At 38.8% G+C, this 24,881-nt stretch overlaps 3 protein-coding genes across 5 annotated transcripts in view; 1 reads left to right on the plus strand and 2 right to left on the minus strand.

The window, feature by feature from the left end:
- Positions 1–126: 126 nt before the first annotated feature.
- On the minus strand, positions 127–6,061 carry RB195_009009 (uncharacterized protein; the record flags this gene model as incomplete). Of its 2 annotated transcripts, none has more annotated exons than XM_064195800.1 (10): positions 127–354; positions 709–825; positions 2,898–2,990; positions 3,222–3,410; positions 3,478–3,661; positions 3,895–4,043; positions 4,623–4,730; positions 4,799–4,904; positions 5,706–5,817; positions 5,905–6,061. In XM_064195800.1, the coding sequence occupies 10 exons, from the start codon at positions 6,059–6,061 to the stop codon at positions 127–129; spliced, it is 1,443 nt and encodes a 480-aa protein (XP_064046945.1). The 2 variants fall into 2 exon arrangements, with proteins under 2 accessions (XP_064046945.1, XP_064046946.1); XM_064195801.1 differs by having other exon boundaries at positions 5,905–5,950.
- Positions 6,062–7,636: 1,575 nt separating this feature from the next.
- Positions 7,637–15,461, minus strand: RB195_009010 (uncharacterized protein; the record flags this gene model as incomplete). Of its 2 annotated transcripts, XM_064195803.1 has the most annotated exons (8): positions 7,637–7,870; positions 9,272–9,388; positions 10,631–10,723; positions 10,983–11,171; positions 11,229–11,412; positions 11,849–11,997; positions 15,170–15,277; positions 15,345–15,461. In XM_064195803.1, the coding sequence occupies 8 exons, from the start codon at positions 15,459–15,461 to the stop codon at positions 7,637–7,639; spliced, it is 1,191 nt and encodes a 396-aa protein (XP_064046947.1). The 2 variants fall into 2 exon arrangements, with proteins under 2 accessions (XP_064046947.1, XP_064046948.1); XM_064195802.1 differs by lacking the exon at positions 15,345–15,461 and having other exon boundaries at positions 15,170–15,268.
- A 6,888-nt stretch (positions 15,462–22,349) lies between these two features.
- Positions 22,350–24,881, plus strand: part of RB195_009011 (uncharacterized protein) — a gene marked incomplete at both ends in the record, with an annotated part of 4,998 nt that continues 2,466 nt past the window's right edge. Inside the window, one exon of the mRNA XM_064195804.1 lies at positions 22,350–22,443. Coding sequence (XP_064046949.1) covers positions 22,350–22,443 — 94 coding nt within the window. The remainder of the gene's footprint in view (positions 22,444–24,881) is intronic.

The raw sequence follows: 24,881 nt of genomic DNA on the forward strand, positions 1-24,881 counted from the left end.
ATATATACTTTTCGTTTCAAAAATGAGCAAAATAAAGGCCAATTCTACCATCGTTTTTTTTTTCCTAACCTATTTGAGAAAACGAATTGGTTGTCGAAGCAGCGAGAATGACGCATACGTAGTGTCTCATGCGACAGAGACTTCTTGTGTCGCATCCCTTGGTCTGCCGGATGCAACTGTTGGCGGCACAATGGATTTCCCGGCTTCAGCTGTTGATCTGAAGCTTTGATCCACACTAAGTCTGTAGTTTGGCGTCGACTTAGTCCACGGTGCAGGTTCACTTCTAGCGAGAAACAGAAATGGAATGTTGGCGAAGACGACAAAGACGCTGATGCCAAGGAATAGACGCGACCACTGTAAAATATGCGTTATTTTTATACCTAGATTTGATTTATGGCTTACAGAAAGAGTTACAGGGAATATAGACTCACCATGCCTGCTTGGAGTGCGTGCGGAAGATTGTACAAAATTCGTTATCACAACATTATTAACGAAGTACGACCCTTTTTTCACAGGAAAAAAAAAACGTTATGAAAGGAGGTAAATGAAGAAGGGTATTGTACAGCGGAAAATTGTTAATGTTGCCTATCGTTTCCGAGTATGTCTTACACTTGCCTTCTAAGAGACGTTCTTTGGATTGGACAACTTACCACTGCATTGTGCCATTCATTAAGCTTAATTAAGGGAAAAACGGTCTTTAAAGTGTACCTCATGGACGGTGTTATGAGGGCATAAAACTGCAACAATTCCTGGTAGTATAAAGGAAATAATGCATCCCGTAATTGTGATGCATACCATAACAAAGTGCACATGTTGTCTGGCGACCTGAAAAGTTTCTGAGAGAATTATGTTGGTGCATTCTAATTGCTTGGCCAACCATTTCAGATTGTTTGCGAGATAGAAATTGCTCTGCGGAGTTTAAGAGAACTGGAACAAAAAACAAAATACAAAAGAGTGACACCAAGAAGGAGATACAGGTGAATAAACTAGACAGCGAACACAATCGTACAGCGCACATAAATGATTACATGTCATTACAAGTTGCGAGTAAACATTCCCAAGTAGAAAAATAATCTTTGTTTATCTTATGGTAGTTCAATAGATGTGGCTGATCCTGAGCACTTGTTATTAAGATTATCCTTCGGGTTCACGTAGAGAAAATTTGGTTTTTGAATATCCCCTTAAACAATTCAAAAACTCAAAATTCTAGTTAGTTGCCTGTTTACAGGCATCATCCCACGAATCTCACTTGGGATGGATTTCCAACGGCCAAAGACATTACGGAAGCGTAGATTGGCAAAAACGGGTGGGACCTCGCTCATCTCTTCCTGCATCACTGTAAACAAACGGCTTCGGAATACGGTTCCTTATGACGTTCTCTTTTGCAACGCGCCACCCTTGCACATCGACTCGTCGGATGAAATAAATTGCCCATCGGGCGTCCGAATGGATATTCGACGAATCGCAGGCCCAGATTAACGGCAAAGAAGGTTCTACTGTCCATTTGGTGGGCTCCTCCCATCTAGTAAACTCTCAGTTTGGACGTCTACTGTCAAAAACTGGGCAGATTGAAGCTTCTACCGCACCTGCCGCATAGTCCAAACCTGACACCAAGCGACTTTCTAAGGATTAGCAAAATTTCCTTGATGGTACAAAACTTGCCTCACGAGAGGCTTGTGAAAATGAGGTAGTCACGTTTTTTACCACTAGGGACTTCTTCAATTGCGTAACTATGAAATTACCATCGAAATGGGTAAACTTTATCAAAACCTTCTCAGAAAAAGAAAACTATAGAAGGCAAGTGTTTAGAATTTCAACACATCAGTATGGAGTGAGCCGTCAAAGTCATTCGATCACCACTAATGTGGTGCAATTTTTAGATTCCCATGATCTCTCAATCCAGATATCCCATATAGGCACTGTCGCAGAAGTAAGCAGAGACGACTCGCAATTCCACTTTTCCTGTGTCTACTTTTACAGCCATTAGCCGATCCGATAATCAATCCACCGCTGTGACGCTGTTTCTAAACGTCTCGTTCAATAGGACACCAACGCCATTGTAATTTGATGCGCCGTGGTGGATGAGCTTGTAGCCATATCCTAATTCGCTTGACTAGGAGCCTTTCCAGCGAATCTCTTGTGGAAAGCATATATCAACACGACGTCCTCTGAGACTGCCAGTTTACGACTTCTTCCGGTAAGCGTCCCAGCGTTATGTGTTGCCAGGCGCACTGGATGTTGTTGGCGATTGCGGACTAACTTCTTTGGCCGGCTCCGTCCTCTAGCTGGTAGCCCTCGTATAAGTGTCGCATTGCCCGGGCGGGATTAAAGGAGTATAAGTGCAGGATCAACTTTGAATATTCTCTAAAGTTAACTGCTGTCTGTAGCGAGAAGCCTACAAGGAGACATTGATGAGATCTTCCACCATTATCTCTTAAAATAAAAAGGAAGGAAAGAAACGATTTCAATCATTTGATACAAATTTACGGGATGTGGTCCTGCTGCAAATTTCTATTGGTCACCCTAAAGGGTACGAAACGACCACCACAGAAAGGGCACCAGAAAAACTCTGAAACTGCCTTTCGCCGATCAGATTAGAAATACAAAACAAAATCAAAAATGGAATCAATTGTAGCGCGCTTGAGCCTTCAGTCACGTAACAGCTTTTGTAACGGTATTAATGTGTTGATTTTATTGTAACCTCTAATTGTTATCGCAGGCTTCAATTAATTACCGTTTTATTAAGGACTTGGCACTTTCCTCAACGGTTACATATACTGAATAACTTTCAGTATATGTAACCGTTGAGGAAAGTGCCACGGAACACACAGTGCCAGTGTAACGGAACACCCACCACTGTAATGTATAACAATCACTCGAACTGCCGAATAACTCACCATTTGAGCACATTTGATAGAGCCAACGATGTTTAAGCCGTTGAAAGCGACTGCGCCGCTGTACGCAGCTTGAGCCATCAACCTACTTCCACTCTGCAAAATTATGAACAACTGTTGAGATAGAACCACTTGGTTTCAAGCTAAGATCTGTTTTAGGACAGATAAGTTCGAAGTGTTGTTGAAGCTGCCGCAATTTACGAAGTTATTCAATCCATAAAACGAATTGGGATCGATAATAAAAGGAGTTAGGTGAGACATGTGAGACATTGAGCAAATATCGCAAATTAAAAGTCTTTCAATGAGGAGTACAAGACACTAACCGACCTGGGACAAAACGCAGAAACAGATCGCCATTGCACCCTGTGAGACTGATGCAAACATAATCAGCCGATATTTCTCAGGTATAAATGTTAAAATGTCAAACAACGGCCCAGCTATGATCTTCAACAGTACGCATAAAGCGTATGGTAACGCAGTGGAGTAGCCAGTCTCAGTGATATCAAAACCGAGCGTCTAAATTTCTTTTCCTTTTCACATCTTTAAACCATCGAATGCAAATGAGTTGATTTCTCCCACATACCATATTCATAAAAGTAGGACCAAAATGCAGGAAAGTGAAGAAAGCAGTGTTCCCACTGAATGTCGTGAAGAGAACAGCTTGCATACACCGATCGGCACATATCTTTTTGTAAGGAACTTTCTCCCTCTCAGATTGTTGCTCTTTACCAGTAGTGATTGCAGACAACTCTCTTGAACTAACCATTCTAAATAGGATATTTAGCTCCTTTTTTTCTACCACAATGTGGAAAAATCAAATAGGTGTACTTTCAACGTATTAGGGAACATCTTTGAAAACAGTGGAAAGGAACTGTTACATTTTCAACAAGTGGAACGTGAACAGTTATGTATGCGTTGAAGAAGATAAACATTGGTTGGAACTCTGAATCATTTGTGAACACTTTCTACCAGTTATTGACATGAGAACGCGTACGCTGACCTGTGGTTTTTTGGGTCATCTTCATAGAATAGAAAAAATGTTGTCGAAAAAAGCAATCCAGCGGCACCAAGAGTATAGTAGAGATACCTCCAACCAAGTGAAGATTCACAGAATGCGCTTGCAAGCGGCATAGATATAACTGAAGAAAGCTAAAAATGATTTTTCTTTCTTGGCACTTTCATAACACCTCGGTACAGAGGAGGCCAGTGACAGAAAAGCAGGGAGACATGCAATTACAGTGTTAAGCTTCCTGCACCTATCTGTATCAAAAGAACTGGGACAGTAAAGAGGAAGAATAGAAGAAGCAAATGCCTTCGAAAAACATTTTCTGAAATTAAAGGCCAAAGGAATAGATCGACGAGTAATATCCTTCCATTCTTGTCTAGCATTAACCAAGCGCTTAGAACACTTAACGAACGACCGAAAAACGATTAACAAGTGATGTGAAGAAGTGTTTTGGTACAAATATTTCCAAGTAGTCCCTGTTTTACTAACACTTTATTTGACAATTCCCAAAGCTTATTTCGTATAGTAGGGAAAAACTAAGTGAGAAGTGAAAAAATATGTTACACTAAAAGAGTGGGCTGATGTTAGTGGAGACTTGATAATCTTACTCACTTGAAACTTTTCAACTTAGCAAAGATACATTTAGATAACAAGGCAACGAATTTCAATCATTAAGGACTTCTTTTCTATTCTTATAAAGTGAGTAAAGGCTGAAGGATCACCTGTGGGCTGCATGACAAAATGGCGATATATGTCCCAGATTCGCGAAGCACGGACCAGTGGGATGTTATTGCTCCTACAGTGACGAAAGCCACCCCCAGAGCGAAACCCTAGAAAAGTCGTTTATTACTACCAAGAAATTGCTTGAAAGGTAAAGACTGTCCTTTTCAGTACGTACCTGCAGCACTCTGGCAAGTGCAACAAAAAAGTGACCAAATTCAACTGCTAACGGAATGGAAAGAGTTGTAAATGCAGCTACAAGACCATAGAAAGTATAGGTGTACCTGACGCAGTTCCAGGTTTTTGGATTCAGAATCAGCAAGTAAAAAGTAAAAAATTGTTTACAAGTATCACGATTAAAACCCGCAACCAACAAGACCATGAATTTACGGCATCGCAGGAACCAATATTCCGCATGCCGTTTTCAATCTTAAGAGATCCATCACCGCACTCACAAAAAATGTGGTAATTTTTCGCAAACTTTGCTTTTGCACCATTTTGCAAATAGGGTATTGTTCTAGCTTGATACTTGTCCACATTTTGTAGGAATGCGTATGTCAGAAAAATCATTCATTATGTTGTCTTATGGCCGTTTATGCTCCTGATCAGTCAAATTCATACATTTATTATTTAGAAAAAAGTATTTTCACAACGACATTTATGAACTGTGCCACAACCTATTGCTGAAAAGATCCCAACCTCGGAAATTTCTTCGATGTCAGCCTTGAAGTGAAATTTAATTATTTTAATTCTAGTTGCTATTCTACTTCCAGGCCACAAACATTGTCGGCATTTTCGCGAAATTATGTTTGAGCAAAGCGCCTTTTTGAGTGTTACTAAGAAAACAACGATTCCCAACTACACAGCGAAACATGCAGTCAAAAATTGATTTTTTTTTGCTATTTTACAGAGAATTAAAGAAATGGAGACTGCCGATGTGTTTGCTAAACTCAGAATTAACTAAGAGAATGACCAAACAGTAAAAGAAATTGAAGGTTGCTTTTCGTTGAGCCAGCCTTAAAATATCGCTCCCATTTATTCTTCTAGGAGTTTCTGAGTAGTTTTTTTTTGTTGATATTTCTGACCTAAGTCCAATTTTTTGCATAACAGGAACTATGGGAATAGTTCCGATGAGTTGTCCCACTGCCACAACCGAGAAAAGGAGATTTTTCCTCTTAGGATCATTCAGCCAGTGACCTGAAACGCTTACTTTTAACGACACAGTTGGTAGTTGATACGAAGGGAAATGAGTTACAAACTGTAATAACATAGAATTATACCCACTGTTTTCTGTGCCATTTGTTGTTTGAGATGTTACTACATCCTGCATACAAATTACCGTAAAGCTGAGGGCTTGTTGACTACTGTAGATAGACGTGCTTAGAAGAATTGAGAATACGAGGATAATATATCTAATAAAAGTCATCTTCTCGCCCGTCATCGGCACCTATTTTTTAAATCATAGGGATTAGACGAATAATAAGAAGTAATGGAAGCTAAATGCATAGAAGGTCGAGTCTTATCGTTTTGTTATACACACGAAAATCTTAAGAGCAGAAGAAATTTTTGTATTATGCTTTAGTATATAATACAAAGTATTCAGTGCTCTAAAGAGAACTTCTAACTTCGATACAAAATATTCTCCCTTCATTTGAATGAAAAGTAGTCTTCCTTTGCAGGACAGAAATGTGTCTGACTGTGATCACTATCGAAGTTCGATGCTCTTAATCTTTGTTTTTTTTTTGTTCAAATAAATAATATAGATTTCCACATACAGTGAGAGTCCCAAATTTTATGTTCAAAAACAGAAAGAGTTCCATACGTATGAAATTCCTCCGAAAGAAGAAGTCTCTTTTCTGACCTGATCCAACAATGTTCTTCCCTTAAAGACGTTTTTGTGAGCTATCAAGTTTTGTTTGATGTCTATGATCTTTGATGTTTGCTACGAAATAGATAAAGAACGAATAATTATCCCAAATTATAAAATTTGTTGTTCACAATGATGCAATGCCTCTAAATTTTAATAAGTCTCAAGGACCGCAGTAGCGCAGATTAACAATGTGGTTTAAACTTGAACTTTACAATTGAATACTGTAGCAGTACTTAAATCTTTTGTATTTTTTGAACGAATCATTATGAACGAAAGAATCCAGCGCTCGTAGCTCCACATGGCGGAAAACATTATATACATATATGTAAATTTTTTGTAAGAAATGTAAGAAGGTAAGGTATGTAAGAAATAAGAAGCTAAAAAACAACTGAGTAATGCATTTTCGATGCAGTAACGGATTTTTGATGCGTCCTAAAGCACGACTGCAGCATTGTTCAGCCGATAATGCTTACGATTTCGAATATTTGGGGATGTAATCCTATTAAAGAGTGAGGGAATATGTCACTGTCGTTCAAACTAATACCTGATTATGCGCAAAATGAACTGACACTCTTGCGTGAAAAGTCCCACAAAAATTCCTGTTCAAAAATCTATTCAAGAACCAAAGCGGAAAACGATGGATTATTCTTTTTTACGAGCTCGTGTAGATCATGTTCATGTTTTATTTCTTATTTTTCTTTTTTATTTAAGATATATCATGTTTTACTGTATTTGCTGATTGCCCATAGTTCATAATCCAAATTTTCTCTGTTACTTCGAGTAAAGTTGAACTCGCACATGAATTCATCACGAGTGCATAAATAATGAGTGCTTATTAATACACTGACCCCAAATGACTATACTACAATTTTTGTCTCCTTTTCTAACCTTTTCTATCAGGTGATTATCTTCCTGTGAAATCGTTAGTGTTAAAATATTTATTCGTGGTCTGGTCTCATAACAACACAATAAACAATGATCGTTCAAGAATTTCTATAAAAATAAAAAACGTTATTCGCTGGAATTCCTTCTGTAGCTTTTCAGAATTCAACGAAATGAGGACCAGTTTTACCCTCAATGAACATTCTTTGCAACTCATTTAGGTGAAAGTGGTTTTCAGAGCGAACATATCACATACATAAGGTCTCATGTACATAAGACTTCTTGCATTGCATCCTTTGATTTGCCTTCCTTATCGGACAAGGCTGGCACGGCTAATGATCTCTCTTCTTCACTTATTGATTTGAAACTTTGTTCTACATTGACTTTGCAATTTGGAGTCGACGTTGTCCATGGTGCTGGTTCACTTCTAGCGAGGAACAGAAATGGAATGTTGGAGACGACGACAAAGACGCTGATGCCAAGGAATAGACGTGACCACTGTAAAGTGCAGATTATTCTGTTAAAGTGATCAAGATTATGACTAGACTACTATTTGAAGCGGTTTGTCGTAAGAGTCAACTTTTTGAGTGACAGCCTATTCTAAATATATCGAAAATTAACATATCTAGACATCAAAAGCATTTCCATTCAATATCCGACACCAATCCTATAAGCAGATTGTCGATTCCGTCCTCCTTGAAGGGTTGGGGCTTAGGAATTGCACGAGGCTATCGAGTACCTTTTTGACATCGGTCTCATTATTGAACTTCTTCCCATGCAAGAAACCGTGGAAGTAAGTGTAGAAGATAGTGTAGAAAAGCCAACAAAGCGAGGTTCAGTGTACAAGCACGCTGGCAGATTACCACCCAGCCATGGTTACCTCTCCAGGATGGCGTGGGTTAACTTGTACAATTTAATCGGGGATAGTCGTGGCGGCAAGCGATTTCGGGACGTTAAATCCATGGCCTTCAGCCTTCGAAATGTGAGAACTTAGCACATTGGGCACAATCTCCTAGTATTTAATGCACTGTCAACAATTAAGGATCACCTTTTTGGGGTTCAAAACAGGTTCGAGCTCCTCATTTTGATCCACCCACCGTCGATGCAGGGTTTTCACGACCCAGTTTCATCTCTAGTGATGAGCGTTCTATAAAACTTCTTAAAGAAAGAAAAGCAAGTACTTCTCTTTCCTGCATGATCAAATGCCGACGGCTCGTGATGTACCTGTAAATCAAGCTTACGGATGTTAATCTCCACTAAACCACCCGCAATAGTGGGATTGTGAAAGAAAGGCGTGGTCGCTGAGTTCCATCATAGATTCCAACATACGAATCCGTCTCCACGGCGTCCCACAGCATGCCATGTTTCCCTTTAGTGGTCAATCCAAACGCTCAGAATCATCCAGCGAGTAGTCGCATTCTTGAGATTGACAAATTGTAACATACATGTTCTGTGAAAGACCACATCTTCGCCATATATTTGGACTTGGTTGTGGTTAACTTGGGGCGCCTTCGAGCCAGAATTGGGGCTGGGCAGGGCAGGGCATGGTAGGTCTAGTTCAGGTAACACTTGTGTGCCATGCTAGCTGTAAGTAACTAAGGGTGTACGCCAGTGAGTGTGGTGAACGCACAACGCATTAGGTGGCAGCATTAGTGGTATGAATCATGTGCCAAAACCCGCCATTGTCCATTGATAATACACCACGCATTCTTCGTTTCATAAAAGAGAAAATATAAAAAGAAGAAAAGATAGAAGAGTGTACTGGCAAGTGCCCGCTTACGCTAGTAATTACCTCTGTGCTGTTTACATTTTCTAATGATATCCTGCACAGCTCTGACTGTCGTAAACTGAGATTCACCTTTTTTATTGACCTTCAATTAAACCACTTTCAAGATATACCTCATCAACAGTGTTATGAGGGCATAAAACTGCAACAATTCCTGGTAATATAAAGGAAATAATACATCCTGTGATTGTGATGCAGACCATAATAAAGTGCACATGTTGTCTGGCGACCTTAAAAAAGTCCTTCAGCGGATTATGTCGGTGTATTCCAATTGTATGATTGATCAAATTGCTTTAGATTTTTGATAGTATATTATTAACATTATTATTTGTCATTGGGCGGCAGTGGCCTAGTCGGTTAGAGGTCCGTTGTAACCACACGGTCGAGAGTTTGAAACCGTCCTAGTGCAAACCAAGCCTTTCATCTCTCCAAGGTCGATAAATTGGTACCAGATTTCTCTGGGAGGGTAAAAACACTGATTTCATCATCGGCTGGCCCTCGCAAGTCACTGTATAGGCCAACATGCGTTCCAAAATCTCAACGATAACGAACTGCAGCAAAAATGCGTTGGCACATCCCAAATGGATTGATACGCCAGTGACTTCATCCCTTACTTATCATTGTTAACAACACCATTAATCTCGACGTAGTACATGTTAACCTGTACCATGATAAACAGTCGAAACTTCGACCTCTGTTTAACCTAGTGTTTTGCATTTATTTGGTGCTTGAGGCAATTTGTGCTAAATATTTCACTGCTATATCCACTTCAAGTGAGAGAGGTTATTAATATGTTATTCAAGTTATATCGAAATAACGAATTCACCAGTTACCGTCAGCTTTATTTAGGGGCGAGGGTAGTGTAGCGGTTAGAGGTTCCGCTCTCTGCACGATCAATCGGAGGTAGTTCTCGACGAGCCTTTCATCCCTCCGGGGTCCATAAATTGGTACCAGACTTGTCTGGAAGGACAAAAAACGCTGATACATCGGCTAGCCACCGCAAATTATTGTATAGGCCAGTTACACGTTCGTAAATCTCAAACGATTCAGAATTGAAGTGAACGTGGGGGCGCATCCCAACCGGATTAATTAACGCCAGAAACTTTTTCCTCTTATCACCTTTATTTATTGTGTAATTTCCAGCCATGATGTGGACTTGATTGGCCTTGCCCTCTCCAACCCTTTGACACAATTACCATTCACAATAAAAAAGAATTATGGATAGTGGCCCTATCATATTCGTAGCTGTTTTCCACCCAACCTTTTGAGCGTTTCAGGTCACAGGAAAAAATGAGCGGTAAAGTTCTATAACTGCCGATAACAAAAACATATTGGTTTTTCTAGTTTTCCACTGCTACTAATCCAAAAACATGTAGTGATCTCAAAAAACATGTTCAACACCTTCGAAAACGAAAACTTTAAGTGAGAAACTATAATGTTCATGTAAACAGTTGAGTTATGGAACTGCTCACCACTTGAGCACATTTGATAGATCCAACTATGTTTAATCCGTTGAAGACAATAGCTCCGCTGTAGGCAACTTGAGCAATCGACTTATTATGTGTCTGAAAATGAATACATTTATGGAAACGGCAAAAAGAGAAAGAAAATTGATTAACATGGAACCCCTCTAAAGAAAAGCTCTATTCGAAGATCTATCAAAACTTCCTTAACCTAAATAAAGTCCGTTTTTATACGAAGTGACTTTAGTAATAAAAAAACAAACAAATGAATAAGGGTGAGATCTGAAAATCTTTGAAGACGTCTCAAATAAAAAAAAACTCTTATGGGGTGTAGATAATTTATCAAAGATGAAAAGCTGACCTGGGACAGAACACAGAAGCAGATTGCCATAACACCTTGCGAGATTGATGCAAACATAATCATTCGATATTTCTCTGGTATATATGTTGAAAAGTCAAACAATGGCCCTGCTATAAACTTTAGCACCATTGCTATGGCGTATGGCAACGCAGTGGCGTAACCAGTCTCAGTGATGTCAAAGCCAAGCGTCTTAATTTTTGAAGGTATTGTAACAAACGAATGCATAAGCTAAAACCCTCTGCATACCATGTTCATAAAGGTAGGACCAAAATGCAGGAACGTGAAGAAAGCGATGTTCCCACTGAATGTGGTGAGAAGAACAGATTGCATGCATTGATCTGTGCATATCTTCTTGTAAGGAACTTTTTCGCTTACGGATTGTTGTTCTTTACCGAGAGTAATTGCAGTCAGCTCCCTTGGGCTTACCATTCTAGAACAAGTGGTTTAAAAAGTCAGTATATTTCAAAAGAATCAAGAAAAATTCTAGAAAAGAGTAAATACGAACTGATTTTAGCATTGCCAACGTGCTAAATGTTAGTAGAAACGTGAAAAAACGTAAAAGTTGTGTTAGCACATAGAAGACCAAGGGATTCTTTACGTACTTGCCGCATGAGAGCTCTCGCAATTTTTGCCCGGAAATTGTCCCACTACAAAGTCCTGCTATGTCCCCCAAAAAAGTATTTCTCTGGTGCTGCCGCCAAACATCAACGTACATATACTGTCCAACGCGAAGAAAAAAGTGTCCGACGATATCGTCGAATATTGTCATCAACGTGTTAACGGTTATATGAACGAGCAATAGTCAAAATTCACTCATTTCTTAATGTTTCTTGTAAGTTGTTAAAGTAAGAGCGATGTATACTGACCTGTGCTTTTTTGGGTCATCTTCGTAGAACAGGAAGAATGATGCCGAAAAGACAAATCCAGCTGCACCAAAAGTATAATAAAGGTATCTCCAACCAAATGAAGATTCGCAGAATACGCTTCCAAGTGGCAAGGATATGACGGAAGAAAGCTAAAAGTCATTAATTTACCTTTGAATTTTCATAACAAGAGCAAAAGAACTCGAATATAGCAGAAAATATGTGCTATGGCACCAGACAACAGAGGAGCAATGCAGGGTAACTGAGGAATCTGGAGTTGTTTCAAGTATTTTTCTTTTCCATTGCAAAAAATTGCACAGCTAGTGGACTATGTGAAAAAGAGAAAAGGAAAACGGTGAAGCCTCGTGCAACCCCTTTCTGTCGCGGATTCCACGCGACTCCTTTTCACACCATCTAAAGGACGCGTGCCGCAGACGCGACAAGGTCCCGCAGCTCTCCTCGGTTTCGCGCGCTTTTCGCTCCGCCCATTTTTGTAGCTATAAAAGAAGCCGTCCCGTGTTTCGAATCCATTTATTAAGTCAGGTCACCTGGAAAGCGGTAACCGGAACGAGATCAGGGAGCGGACGCGATCGATACGAACAACAGCGCAACTTTCGATCAATACCATCTGCCAAAGGGAAGAGGAGGAGCTGCAACGAGAGAGAGAGAGAGATAATCGGCGTCCCCGAGGCTGTCCGGCGGAGTGGAGCGCAGACTCCCGCGTCCAGGACTTCGCCCATACGTCCAGAGATTTGTACTTGCCGGGCCCGTAGTAAGAGGCTGGTTAAGCCCCTCCCTCTTCACATTGTATTGTTGTATATTTGTGTGGTCTGGGATGAAAGTTGAGTAAGTACTCAGTGTGAACACAGTATAAGGTCGAGTGCACGGGGGCCACAGCGGAGTGGGTAGGCAGACCACTTGCAACGACGCGGTTATCACCGCTGATGATAAGTTACCTAGAGGACAATGACAAGTGGGAATCATCGTCAAACTCATACGTGGTTATCAGAATGGTGCACGGGCAGCACAAGTTCGTACACGTACAGGTAAGTTGCTTCACAGATTGCTAAAGCATCTTTACCTTTTGGAGTTTAGCGCTCAGGGCGATTATCTCCCAAAGAGCTAAACATCACAAGGTACGAGGAACAACGAGGATTCAACCGCCAAGAAGAGCGAAAAACATTCGATCGTATTCTGTGTAATCACATATTCACAAATTCACATTTCTCATTTCACATCGACTTTTGTCGAGATAGTCACATCTTCGGAATCACATCAACCGTTGTCGACGTTTTCACATCTTTCCGTTACATCACGTCGTCACGGAGTATCGATTCAGAAGATAATCACACCACAAAAGCATGTACTTTGATCTTCATATAGCGGTGCACAGAAGAAAGAACACATATTACGGTCTAAGGCAAACGTGCTACCGTATCCAGGTCGCATTCCTCGTCCTTTAAAATCATTGTGCCTTTGGGTATATCGTGCTATTTCGACATCGTCATTACTCACATCTCTGCGTTTGTTGTCGTACGCGCTTACATCCGTTACAGTTTCACGCACGGATAATCAGGTACTTACTTATGTATTGTGCATTTTGCTCTTATTCTTGCTTTCATATTTTCCTTTTTGTCTTGCTTGTCATCTACAGTTGTAGATGATTTACGTTTTTGCACATTTTACGTTCTTATTTATCTTTGTCGTTTTTCTCATTCTTTCTTTTATTCTTCTCCTTTCTTTTTGTAGTAGTCAGTATTCATTATTAGTAGACACATATGCATATGCACAGTGTCTACACACGTTTTGAAACTTGACTTTCTCTCTATCAATTCTCTCTTATTCTCACATTCTATCTTTCTTGTCTAATGCACGCCTATGTGTCATTAGAGCATTTGTGCTTGCTTTACTTTTCGCTTTGCTTTTCTACTTCTACTATTACTTTCCTTTACTTTCTCTTTCACTCTTGTGCTTTGCAAGTACATATGCGCTTCTTAAGTGCACGTATACTTGCTTAATGCTCTCTTTTTCTTTGCCTTTTGCATTCATGCCTATTTACTCTTTTTCTTCTCACCATAAATGTGCACATACTTGTTCTTTATATTTCCTTTATCTCATCTTTCCCTTTTCTCTTCTTTGCACATGCACAAGTACGCACTTGACCGATTAATTTGTCTTTTATGCACCGTTTTATGTAATCTAAGTACGCATTATCACAGTGTAATTATTATTGCACCGTTTCACACGCTCACAGGCGTCGTGATTGGTCACTATGCATGCAAATTCTCTTTTTGTAGGGGAAATTGTATTCGTAATCTGACAAACTACTGTATTTTCTATGTGAATGTGGAACGTGGACGAGAACAACTCGGTAAACGAAAGCATAGATGACAGCCAACCGCTATGTATGTAAATATTTATGGAAAAGGTAAGTTTGTCTAAGCGTTCGTGTTCACAGTCATCTGTTAGTTCGTCACGTTGTTCGACGCCAATGTCACAGGAACCATGTTCTAGTCAGGCGAAAACTATACGAGTCGACTAGCGCAGTTTCGTCTTGTTGAGGTGTGGAAAGAGTTTAGTAAATTACCGATATCTAAAGCCAGTCCACACGTAGAAATTTTACCTTCTGTAGACCTTCGAAGAATCCTCACCAGGTAGATCGACACACATACTATATGCGAGTTGATTTCAGCAATCGCACGAGGACATAATATCAACCGCAGATTCGATTGTGCTGTTGACTACGTGAGTGCAAGTAGCGGAACACGACGTGCGTGCTGGCATGAGGCCAGAGTAAGGGGACAGTACACTGAGGCAAGGCGGTAGCCTTAGGGCCTCCAAGCAAATGTCCCGCGGGGTTGGGCATGAACCATCGATGCCGACGCAAGCCTCGGCTGGCTACCATAACCACAAGCGGATATACTCTAGCCCCGACTATACGCACACATCGCACTTCGCAGGGGTGTTAGGGTCTTAGTGCCAGTTCTCACGGGACCCGCACATCAATGAGCCTCCGAGACTGGACCTAGGAACCTAGCACCGAGGAACGCGACACTTTCTGGAACCGAACACCCAGGCAGACCTATACTACACTGCACTACTGCAGACCTACACTTATCTCAACCGCCAGCGAAAAAGTTAAAGGTAGCATTGGACTGACCGCTAAAAGACACGCCTAAATTGCAATCGGCTCAGATATTAGGAAGTACATTGGCTTTTCAACACTTTTGCTATCGTCTTGCTTTGTGTTGCCCGTACATATGTAGAGTAGATCTTCACTTGGCTGTCACTTTCGAGTTCTTTAGAAAACAATGAAAGGGTCACCTGTGAACTGCATGACAATATGGCGATATATGTCCCAGACTCGCGAAGAACAGACCAATGGGACGTCACAGCTCCTACAGTGACGAAAACAACGCCCATAGCGAAACCCTAAGAGTGTCATTTATTACAGTTAAGAATTGCTAAAAAAATATTAGCATTATTGCTTGATACTTGCCTGTAGCACTCTGGCAACTACAACAAAGAAGTGACCAAGTTCAACTGCTAACGGAATGAAAAGAGTTGCAAACGCAGCAACCAGACCATAGAAAGTGTACGTGTACCTAATACGCATTATGTTAAATGATTAAGAATTGTTGAAGATAGTGTTAGGGAAGGTTATCAAGGATTTCTCCACCAATATATATGATGATCTTTGCTGCACATAAATCCTTTAGAAAACACGCAAATTCACAGACCAAAGAATTTGACAAGTCTGAATCCCTCGGAAGCCTGTGAAAACACATACAGCAGAATTGCAAATCTGTTGATTTCTGTTGTAGTTAATTTCTTGTAATCTCCTGCACATTTCAAAGCTATTTAACTGCTTTATTATTTCTTCCGTATTACGACAGGGGCAAACTACCAATTCCACTCAAGCGTCTCGAAGCAAGAGGGCAGCCGAAAAGTGCTTAATCATCATGTTTTCTTTGTGGACCTCATAGTAGTACAACCCTTTTTCGTGTACTCTATGATGCCACTCTTTTAAACTGTATTACTACGCTAATGTTGTGTTTGACGTATATTAGTGCAGCTTTTATGGCATTCTGTAATGTACTAAGACATTTTACCATATTTTAAAACTGTATTAATGTCATAAAGATAAACGATCCTAGACAACTTATGTGCTACTTCACACCTGGTCTGTAAGATCCTGCAGGGATCAATAGAAAAGGGCGCTAGGAAGAAAATTGGTAGCACTGGAATGTGTAGGGGCACAGAGCACCAGGAACATTGTCGTACATCCACACATGTCCTTAGTACTAGGCGGACAGCTCTAGCGGCTAAGCTCAGCGCAAACTCTTGCTTATACGAAGAGTTGCGACCGAGTACTGTCCAGCGTTGCCCCCGCACTTTTCGGAAGTGGACACAAGGCACGACAAATTCGGTTAAAAATATGCAGTGGCGAAATGAGAGGGAGAACATTACACTAATATCGTCTTGGACTTTTGTCTCTTGAATAAGCCAAAAACGTTGTTCGAGCTAAAAATTTCTACTTTGAATGATGCGGGACTGCGATCCGTTAACCATCTCTCTGAATTTTTTAAACTTTTGTTTTGCAACTGGGATCATCGCCCTGCCTTAATCTATTCATTAATTTTTTTTAAAGAAAAGTGTTGAGTTTTTGACTGTTTTGAACTGCAGTGCGAAGAATATCCACAGAAGGCGTGTTTTCTTCTAAAAATTCGAAAACTGAGGGACTAGTAGTGCGTTTATTCTGAAAAGTCTAAAATGTCGCAATCTTAAGTGAGTTGACTGTAAGGAATTATAGTTTTTTTTTGATGAGCAAACGTCTGTTTTTGCAATAAAAACGCTGATTTTTCATATTTTTGAAACTGTAAAGTTTCTCTTAGAAATATTTGTATATTTGTGACCTAAGTCCAATTTTTTGCATAAGTGGAACGATAGGAAGAGTTCCGATCAGTTGTCCTACTGCCACAACAGAGAAAAGGACATTCCTCCTCTTAGGATCGTTCAACCAGTGACCTGAAACGTGCACCGTCCACGACAGAATTGGGTGATACGAAGGGAAATGAGTTACAAACAGTAATAATGTAAAGTTATACCCACTGTTTTCTGTACCATTTCTTGTTTGAGACGTTACTACATCCTGCATACAAATTACCGTAAAGCTGAGAGCTTGCTGATTACAATAAATACACGTGCTTAGCAGAAGTGAGAATCCGAGAATTACATATCTAATGAAGGTCATTTTCTCGGTTGTCATAGGTAGCTAAAAGTAAAGGAATGTGGACTAAAAAAAGAAGAGGAATAATTAAAGTTAGGAACATGGAAAATTGGCTTTTATCATCTTCACACACCATCAACAACAACATCACATTTGTAAGAAGATTTTCAAGCAAAGTATTCAGTGCTGAAAAATGGCCATCATTCTTCCACTCAAAATGTTCTTAATTTTCTCTTAAATGGGAAACAAGTTTTTTTCCTGCAAATGAAAGACGTGTATGTCTGTGATCTCGTACATATCACTAAAGTTTAAAGCTACTTCGCACTGAATGCTTTCGTTACTCTGACTTGACGAGCAGAGTGAGAGGTTGCTTTATTTGCAAATGTCTGAGCGGGGTGAGAAGGAAATTCTTTGAAAATTCTTTGAAATTTGCTATAATTTAAAAATATTATGAATTCTTACGAAAAAAAAAACTTTCTCCGACAACAAGTCTTCAAGAACAAGATTTTTAAAGACTGGGTCTTGCTGCAATAAGAACACCTTGTCTTCTTAGAAATCAACGAAAGCGAAAACTCCCCGATTCTGCAAATTCTGATGATGGAAAACATTTGTAAAAACGAAGCACCACTTTTTACTTTCATGCTGTGAGCAAAGAAAAAAAAATGAAAGATGAGATCAGTGTGTAAAAAAATGAGACGTCAAGAAATAACCCATAGCTGCACTTTCCAATCAAGAGCGAAGTTCCGTGAGAGGAGGCCGGCGCTTTTATAACAGCATCTTCGTTGCATACTATTGCACAACAGCAGCGTTTCCAACAACAAAATAGACATCTGGATTATTTCAGGATATAATCGTATTAAAGAGTCAAAGATCGATCGAACATGTCACTGATTTTCAAATTATTATCTGAAAATGAACTAACTAAAATCCTTCCATCATTATCATTCCGGCAAATAACTTTAATAAGATGGTTAGAAGTCATCAAAATCACCTAACAACTATCTGTGGAAATTTTTAGTTTTTTCCTCGTTCTGTTAAAAATTCTTTGTCTGCTACTTTACCGCCAACAAGAAACCCCATTCAATGTTTCCAGTAATATAATAGCCTAGCTGATGAGTACTACACAACATTAATTGCAGTAATAAATCAACTAACCATGATCTCATTATCAAACTCTTCAAAAAGGTTATAATTTCATTTAGGGAAAAAATAAAATGAATCGCCCTAACATAAATCTTGATCTTGCTCTCTCAAATTTCAGTTTAGTGGCTGTTTTTTCAAGAAGTTTGTGAATAAATAACAAGATAACTTTCGGCTACTATAAGGTATAATACCTTTTTTTCTTGTTTTCTTTTCACTTATGCTCATATTCAAACTTATTTCTTATACTAGTTTTTTCTCTACTTTATGCTTTTTAAAGTCTCCGAAACAACTCTGCTGAGTTTTTTTTTCGGCTATTTAGAAAAATGGCGCCAGGTTTGTTTTCGAAAATCGTTATCTCTATCGAAAATCGGTTACTACCCTGCGCCTTCATCAATCAATACACAAATTAACTTCTTTACGGCTCAATGATGCATATTTATTTGAGATTTTGAAAAACTTTACATTTTTGCAGTAGGCTAAAGCAGAGAATGCCGTTCTCACAGAACTGAATAGTATGTGAAATAAAGTTTAAAGAAAAAGAAAATAAAATTCAAATGAGAATCGTTTGTGTGCTTCTTTTGCATTAAGAATATTGTAAAGCAATTTGGGAATCACTACAAAAGGACAGACAAAACAAAGAAGGAGAGCGAATTCAACATGGGAAATAGCCATGAAACCTCGAAGGTCGTCTTTTTCTAAACCAATGTGCTCTAGCTATTAATTAGAAGTTATTCTTTTGTAATGTAATGTAATCAACCAATAAGTTCTAGGAATTTCGCTCCAATTAATTTTTTGAGGTTTTTTTTTAATTAAAAATTCTTGTAGATCTCAGATTAACGCTATGATATCGTTGCAATACTTTTTTGCTTATTACCACTAGCTTAGAGCGAGTGTACCGCAGTTGGTATCAGGTTCCACTGCGCGCTGCACGATGCGTACTTGATCGGAGGTTCGAGTCCGCCTAGTGCTCACCAAGTCTTCCATCACTCCAGTGTTTACCAAGTCTTCCATCACTCGGTTTGTGTCAGACTCGTCTGAGAGGATAAAAACATTGACCTGGTACTTTGGCTAGCCTCCGAAAGACACTGTTTAAGCTAAAGGAGTAAACGTAATCCTCAAACGTATCTGAATTCATGTGGGCTTCGTGGCGAATCCCAAGCGGATTGATTAGTATCAGACACATTATCCTTTAACACTAGCTTGTTAGAATTTCTTCAGGATTTCAATGACAGGTTCAACTAATTTTTCATCTTTCACACACTTCAAACATTATAACTTTCAAATTCTCTTAGATGGTAACCTACATTAAGAAGCAATCTATAACGCCAACTATATACAATAGTTCCTAGAGATCAATTTCGACTATGCGATGTAAAGCATGTATTTTTGCAATGAGTCAGAACCTCCCTACATAAATATCTGACTTGAAACAGCAGTAATAAGGTGGAATAGCAAATGAAAACTGAAGACAACAGCTATTTCTGTCGTTATTTATAACTTTTCGGGATCTTTTGACTTAACATTTTTAACCTGACTCAGAAACACACAGCCAAAACAAATTCTAAAAGTTCCAAAAAGGCATTGTGACCTAAGTCTGCTTACAGCTTAAAGGCATCACCCCACGAATCTGGGGTGGTGCGGGTTTCAGGTGGGTTATGCCTATACGGAATCGTGGATTATGGAGACAAGGGTGATTCCGTCTATTTCTTCCTAATTGCCGCAAAAAACGGCCCGGAAGAGCTTCGACTTGCTCTGCTGCTTCGAGCGTTCCGGTGCGCTATTTTCTACAAAGAGTTCGACTGGAGCGCGCCAGCCGTGTGCACGCCGCATCTTCCGGACCGTTTTTTACGGCAATTAGGAAGAAGTGGACGGAATCACCCTCCTCTCCATAGTCTACGACCCCGTTTGAGAAAATCAACTAAAAAATCCACCTAAAATCTGCCTGAAAACCTGAATCTGAAAAAACCCACAAGTGACACCGGAGGGTTATCACTTAATACTTAATACTGGTGTATATTTTTCACATACTTCATTTACTATTATTATTGTACTGATAAAAATATCTAATCAGCCAAGAATCTAATTATATCCGCTTTTGTGAACAACGCTTATGTCAAAAATCTTGATCCCAGGCGATTTTTTCCCAACTTCACTATGTTTACATTATTGTATACTTAATCAATAAATACATTTATTATCAGTATATTAAAGTCACAAACCGAGCATGTATCTATTTACCAATCACATCAATGTATACTCTTGGTGTAGTCTCAAAATTACGAAGAACCTGCTATTTCAAGAATAAATATTCGAAAGTCAACTTTGATTAGGACTTTTTGTACAATTTTCTCTTCACGAAATAATTTTTGAACCCGTTTCATCGAAAATCACTGCTTCCAGAGGTTTTTGTTGGTGAAAATGAAGAGGAACTTAAAGAATTTCAGCAAGTTTTTTTTTTCGTTTTCTTTACTTCTATTAAACCATATATGTCACATTTAAAAGTGCCGTTATAAAATATTTATAATATTCAATTGTAAGATTCTCATCGAATTCGAAAAGCTTTTTTTCACAATGCAGTATTTCATAGATTTGAGGACATTCCCCCCGTGTCCTTGACTCATTCCATTCCAACGACTACTCTGCATTCGACGACGACAGTATTTCTCACTTTATGGTCGCGCCTGGTAGTTTGCAAATTGATGGGATCGTTGCCGGTTGCGGTCGCAAATTTCAGCGCTACGGAGGAAAAAAAAAAGCGCCATATGGACGCCAATTACGTTTGCAGGGGTCGTTTCCGAGTCGGTTCCACTGTGCGGATTCGTGGTTTTTTTTTTGTTCCACACCGCTAAGTCAACCGATTTGAAAATCGAGGTTATTTCTACCATTAAAAAAAAGCACACAAAGTTCGATAATAATAGTATGAATGAAGTGACCAATGATAAAGGCTGGAAAAACTAGTCAAAAATTGTAGAACAAAATGACATGGATTTTTTTAAGAGCTAAAGCTAGTGCTATCGTAATAGATCATCCCAAAAAATACAATATTCTATAGTTCCTTCATTTTTTAAAAATTAAAATTAGAATAAGCATCATTTACATCACTCATTTTCAATGTTTTTTTTCATTTTTGTGGAAAATTTGATCAACTGACATTTTCGATATTTCTTCCATCGTTGCAGACAAATATAATAATAATATCTGTGTTAATCTCCAAGTTGTGATAATAAATACAACAATAAATTTTGTTGTATTTGTTTACATTAATTAATGATAATAATACATGTAATGTTTACATTAATAAATCATTGTAATATGAACTGTAATAATCGATGTTCATTCAAAAATGAAGGAAATAATTTTAAAAAAATGAAAAAAATGAGAAAATAAATTTGTTAAACTCGTTATGACGACATCTGTACTAGGCTATCGTAATACATAGATCATCCCATAAAGAATACGATATTCTGCAGTTCCTTTATTTTTTCAAAATTACAATTAGGATAAACAAAACTTTCTTCTACATTCTGAAATATTCTGTCGCTCATTTTCTATGTCCTCCTTCATTTTCGTGACCAATTTTACAATGTCATCCTTCAAAAATTCGTCTAAGCGTGACGAAAAACACTCCTCTACTCGCTTTGAAGGGAAACAGAATAATTTATGAGATAATCCAGAGCTTACTCAAACGCATCATTCTGCCAAGGCTGGACTCAATGGAATGACTGACGCTCGACTTATTTATGGTCTATGAGCTGAGCTCTGTGTACTGTATGAGGTGAGGTTATGACTGCGACTCGGTTACGTGGTGATACTTGTTTGTTGTGTTTTGTGGTGAAACTTGTTACTTGTTTGTTTATGTTTGTTTGCTTTTAACAAAGTTGTTTAGAACGTTTCTGAGAGATTCGGAACTCGCAAACGTTCAGCTCTCAGCTTAATTAATTATCTTATTTATCTGATGAGAAATAATTATTTTTTAAAAGGACTCAAATATGTAAATAAGCTCTCCCCATTTTTCTCAGGCGACAACTCAGATGCTAGGAGAATAATATTTACCTAATCCACACTATGTTGTAATATGACTAGTTGGAATAACTAGAACTAGTCGCGAGGGAAGTTGGCTGTAACGACGTCATGACATCTACAGCGATCATGAACCAGTACCAGCTGGATACGGTCATAAATGTACGTTATAAAGGCACGTACTTGTCACGCGCGCGCGCACGCGGTAAGCACTTAACAGTTATTTAGTTACTAGTTCACTTCCATTCTTTTTGTTTCCGTTGTAGTATTTTGATGACCGTCCTTGAAATCTGCAAGTACCCAAGTTCACATTAATGTAGAGTTCTTTCAACCGAGTTCTTCTTTTAGTTGAGTTCATCTTTCTGGAATTTAAACTCAGAGTTAGAGTTAGTTAGAAGGGGAATAACAGTACGAAAGTGCTTGAGATTTCTAGCATTTTCTAGTGAGTTTTCAGCTAAATTAGATCTTTGGACACGATTATAATTTATTTCAACAAAAAAAAACTTCAATAGGATATGAAACGGATCACGTAGGGACAATTTTCACCTTTTCCAGGGAACGACTGACCATTTGACCAGCCAGCTACGAAAAGAACCATAAATCCTGGTTTTTTAATTGCGCCGGTCAATTTTGACATTGTAATTTTCTTTGGGTGAAATGACTTCATGGACAAATGTTTTGGTATACGTAGCAATTTCTTGAACAATTGACTTTTTATTTTTCTTGGCTCATCTGCATTATTTCCACTATATTAGTTTTTAAAAAATCAATATATCAAAACATTTGAACTGGGATGACAGTTGGAATTTGTATATTGAAGTTTTTTTGCGACCGCTCACCTGAAAATTGCACAATTGCATACTGTGATAATTTGTCATCTATTGAATTTATCCGGAAATAAAGGGCAAGAATGCATCTCTCACCCCTTTTTTTTCGACATCTCGCACCTTTTCGGGAGAGTAATTTATAAATCCTCTTTCTCGTCATTTTTCACAATATTTGTCCTGCTGCACCATTGGTTGTTGTTCTTGGTGGACACGAAAAATGTTTGGATGTGTTTATTTTGTTTGTACGCTTGTCCAGTAAATCAACAAAACACATTCAGCTATGCTAAATTTCCTTATGTAGTTGTTCGTATTCCTCTCAGAATTTTCTCCAGACACCTCCCATACAGCTAAATTTGTATGTATGTATTTACATTCTTGAGTTGCAATATATACATGTGGTACGGTATGACATATAGTACGTTACCTAAGACTTCCTTCTGGTTCTTTCTTGTCAGTGAGACTTTATGTCGAGTGGAGCTAATTTATTCTGGAGAGGGTAAATCTTTCTCTTTTACAATTTACATAAGATCTGTGAAAAGCATCCGTGAAACAGCAAAACCGTATAAACAACCTTAGAAAAGCTAGAGAACTAAAACTGTGTAGCGGATAAAGGGTCTAGAGTAGTCAAGGGTTTAATAAGACAATCAATCAACAATTTTTTTGATTTTCTTGAGCTGTAGCCAAGATTGGTATTGATTGTCTTTATTAAACAAGACAGTCGAACATGGGCAATCAACAAATTATCTACCAGCTGTGATCTCTAGCTGAGCACACAAAATAATCGTGGTAGGCAGAAGTCTCAATGTGGAAGTGACCTTATCAAAAATTCTACGACAAAGCGCTACTCTTAAATTTTCTTGTTGCTTACTTACCACGAAAGAATCAAATTTGGTAGCTTTTACAGTACTGCCCTATTCGATGGTATGTGTGGAATTGAAGTTATGAGGGATGAAATGGTTGGCTTTGGTTCACCTTTTTTTAAAATGATCTTTCGAAAAACATGTGACATCAATTCAGAATCGTTTGAGGTTCATGAACCCTCATACGGGGCCTACACATAGCGAACCTGTGGAAAGGGCCAGCCAAAGCATCAAGTCAGTGTTTTTATTCTCGCAGACAAGTCTTGCATCAATTTTTCGACCACGGACGTTTGAAAAGATTAGTTGGTCAAGGATGGTTTCGCAGCAACGAGGGTGCGGACGCAGCGGAACCTCTTAACAGTGAGCTTTACTCTTTGAACATAGCAAAAACGAGATCAGTCACGGCAGATTGGGAAGAAGTGCAGAAGAAAGACGAGAAATTTTGCCGAAATCCAGCAATAGTCTAACCTTTTACGAATTTTGCGTGATCGTGCTATGAAAACTTCCTGCGTTAATGTTATTTCCCGTTTGCAGTTAGGAAAGTCATTTCCTTACGAATAAAGGGCATAATATCCTCTTCACTGTGTAAATTGTAAGTGCATTAAACTAGTATAAGCATTCAGTTTGTCCCACAACCAAAAGTTGAACTTTGGAATTGAAAGAAAAAAACTTTTTTTGAGTTTTGTGTGGCAAGGGACAGGCTAAAAATCTCAAAATACTCAACAATTTCTTTTCGTAAAAACTGAAACCTTAGAGTGCTTCTCCTCTTTTTCGCAGAATTTTAGTTTAGAAACGGAAAGACGGAAGGAGAACCATATCTGAGCTGTTCTAGCATATCTATCCTCTGGAAATCCGGAAAATAAATCTGAAATATTGCCTGGAATCTGTTGGAAATATTTTTCCAAAGATTTAAAATTTTACCGATTTTTTTTTCTGAATTTCTTCAATTTTCATTG

Source organism: Necator americanus, chromosome III (genome assembly GCF_031761385.1).
Source record: "Necator americanus strain Aroian chromosome III, whole genome shotgun sequence".
In the NCBI taxonomy this organism is placed as follows: Eukaryota; Metazoa; Nematoda; class Chromadorea; order Rhabditida; family Ancylostomatidae; genus Necator; species Necator americanus.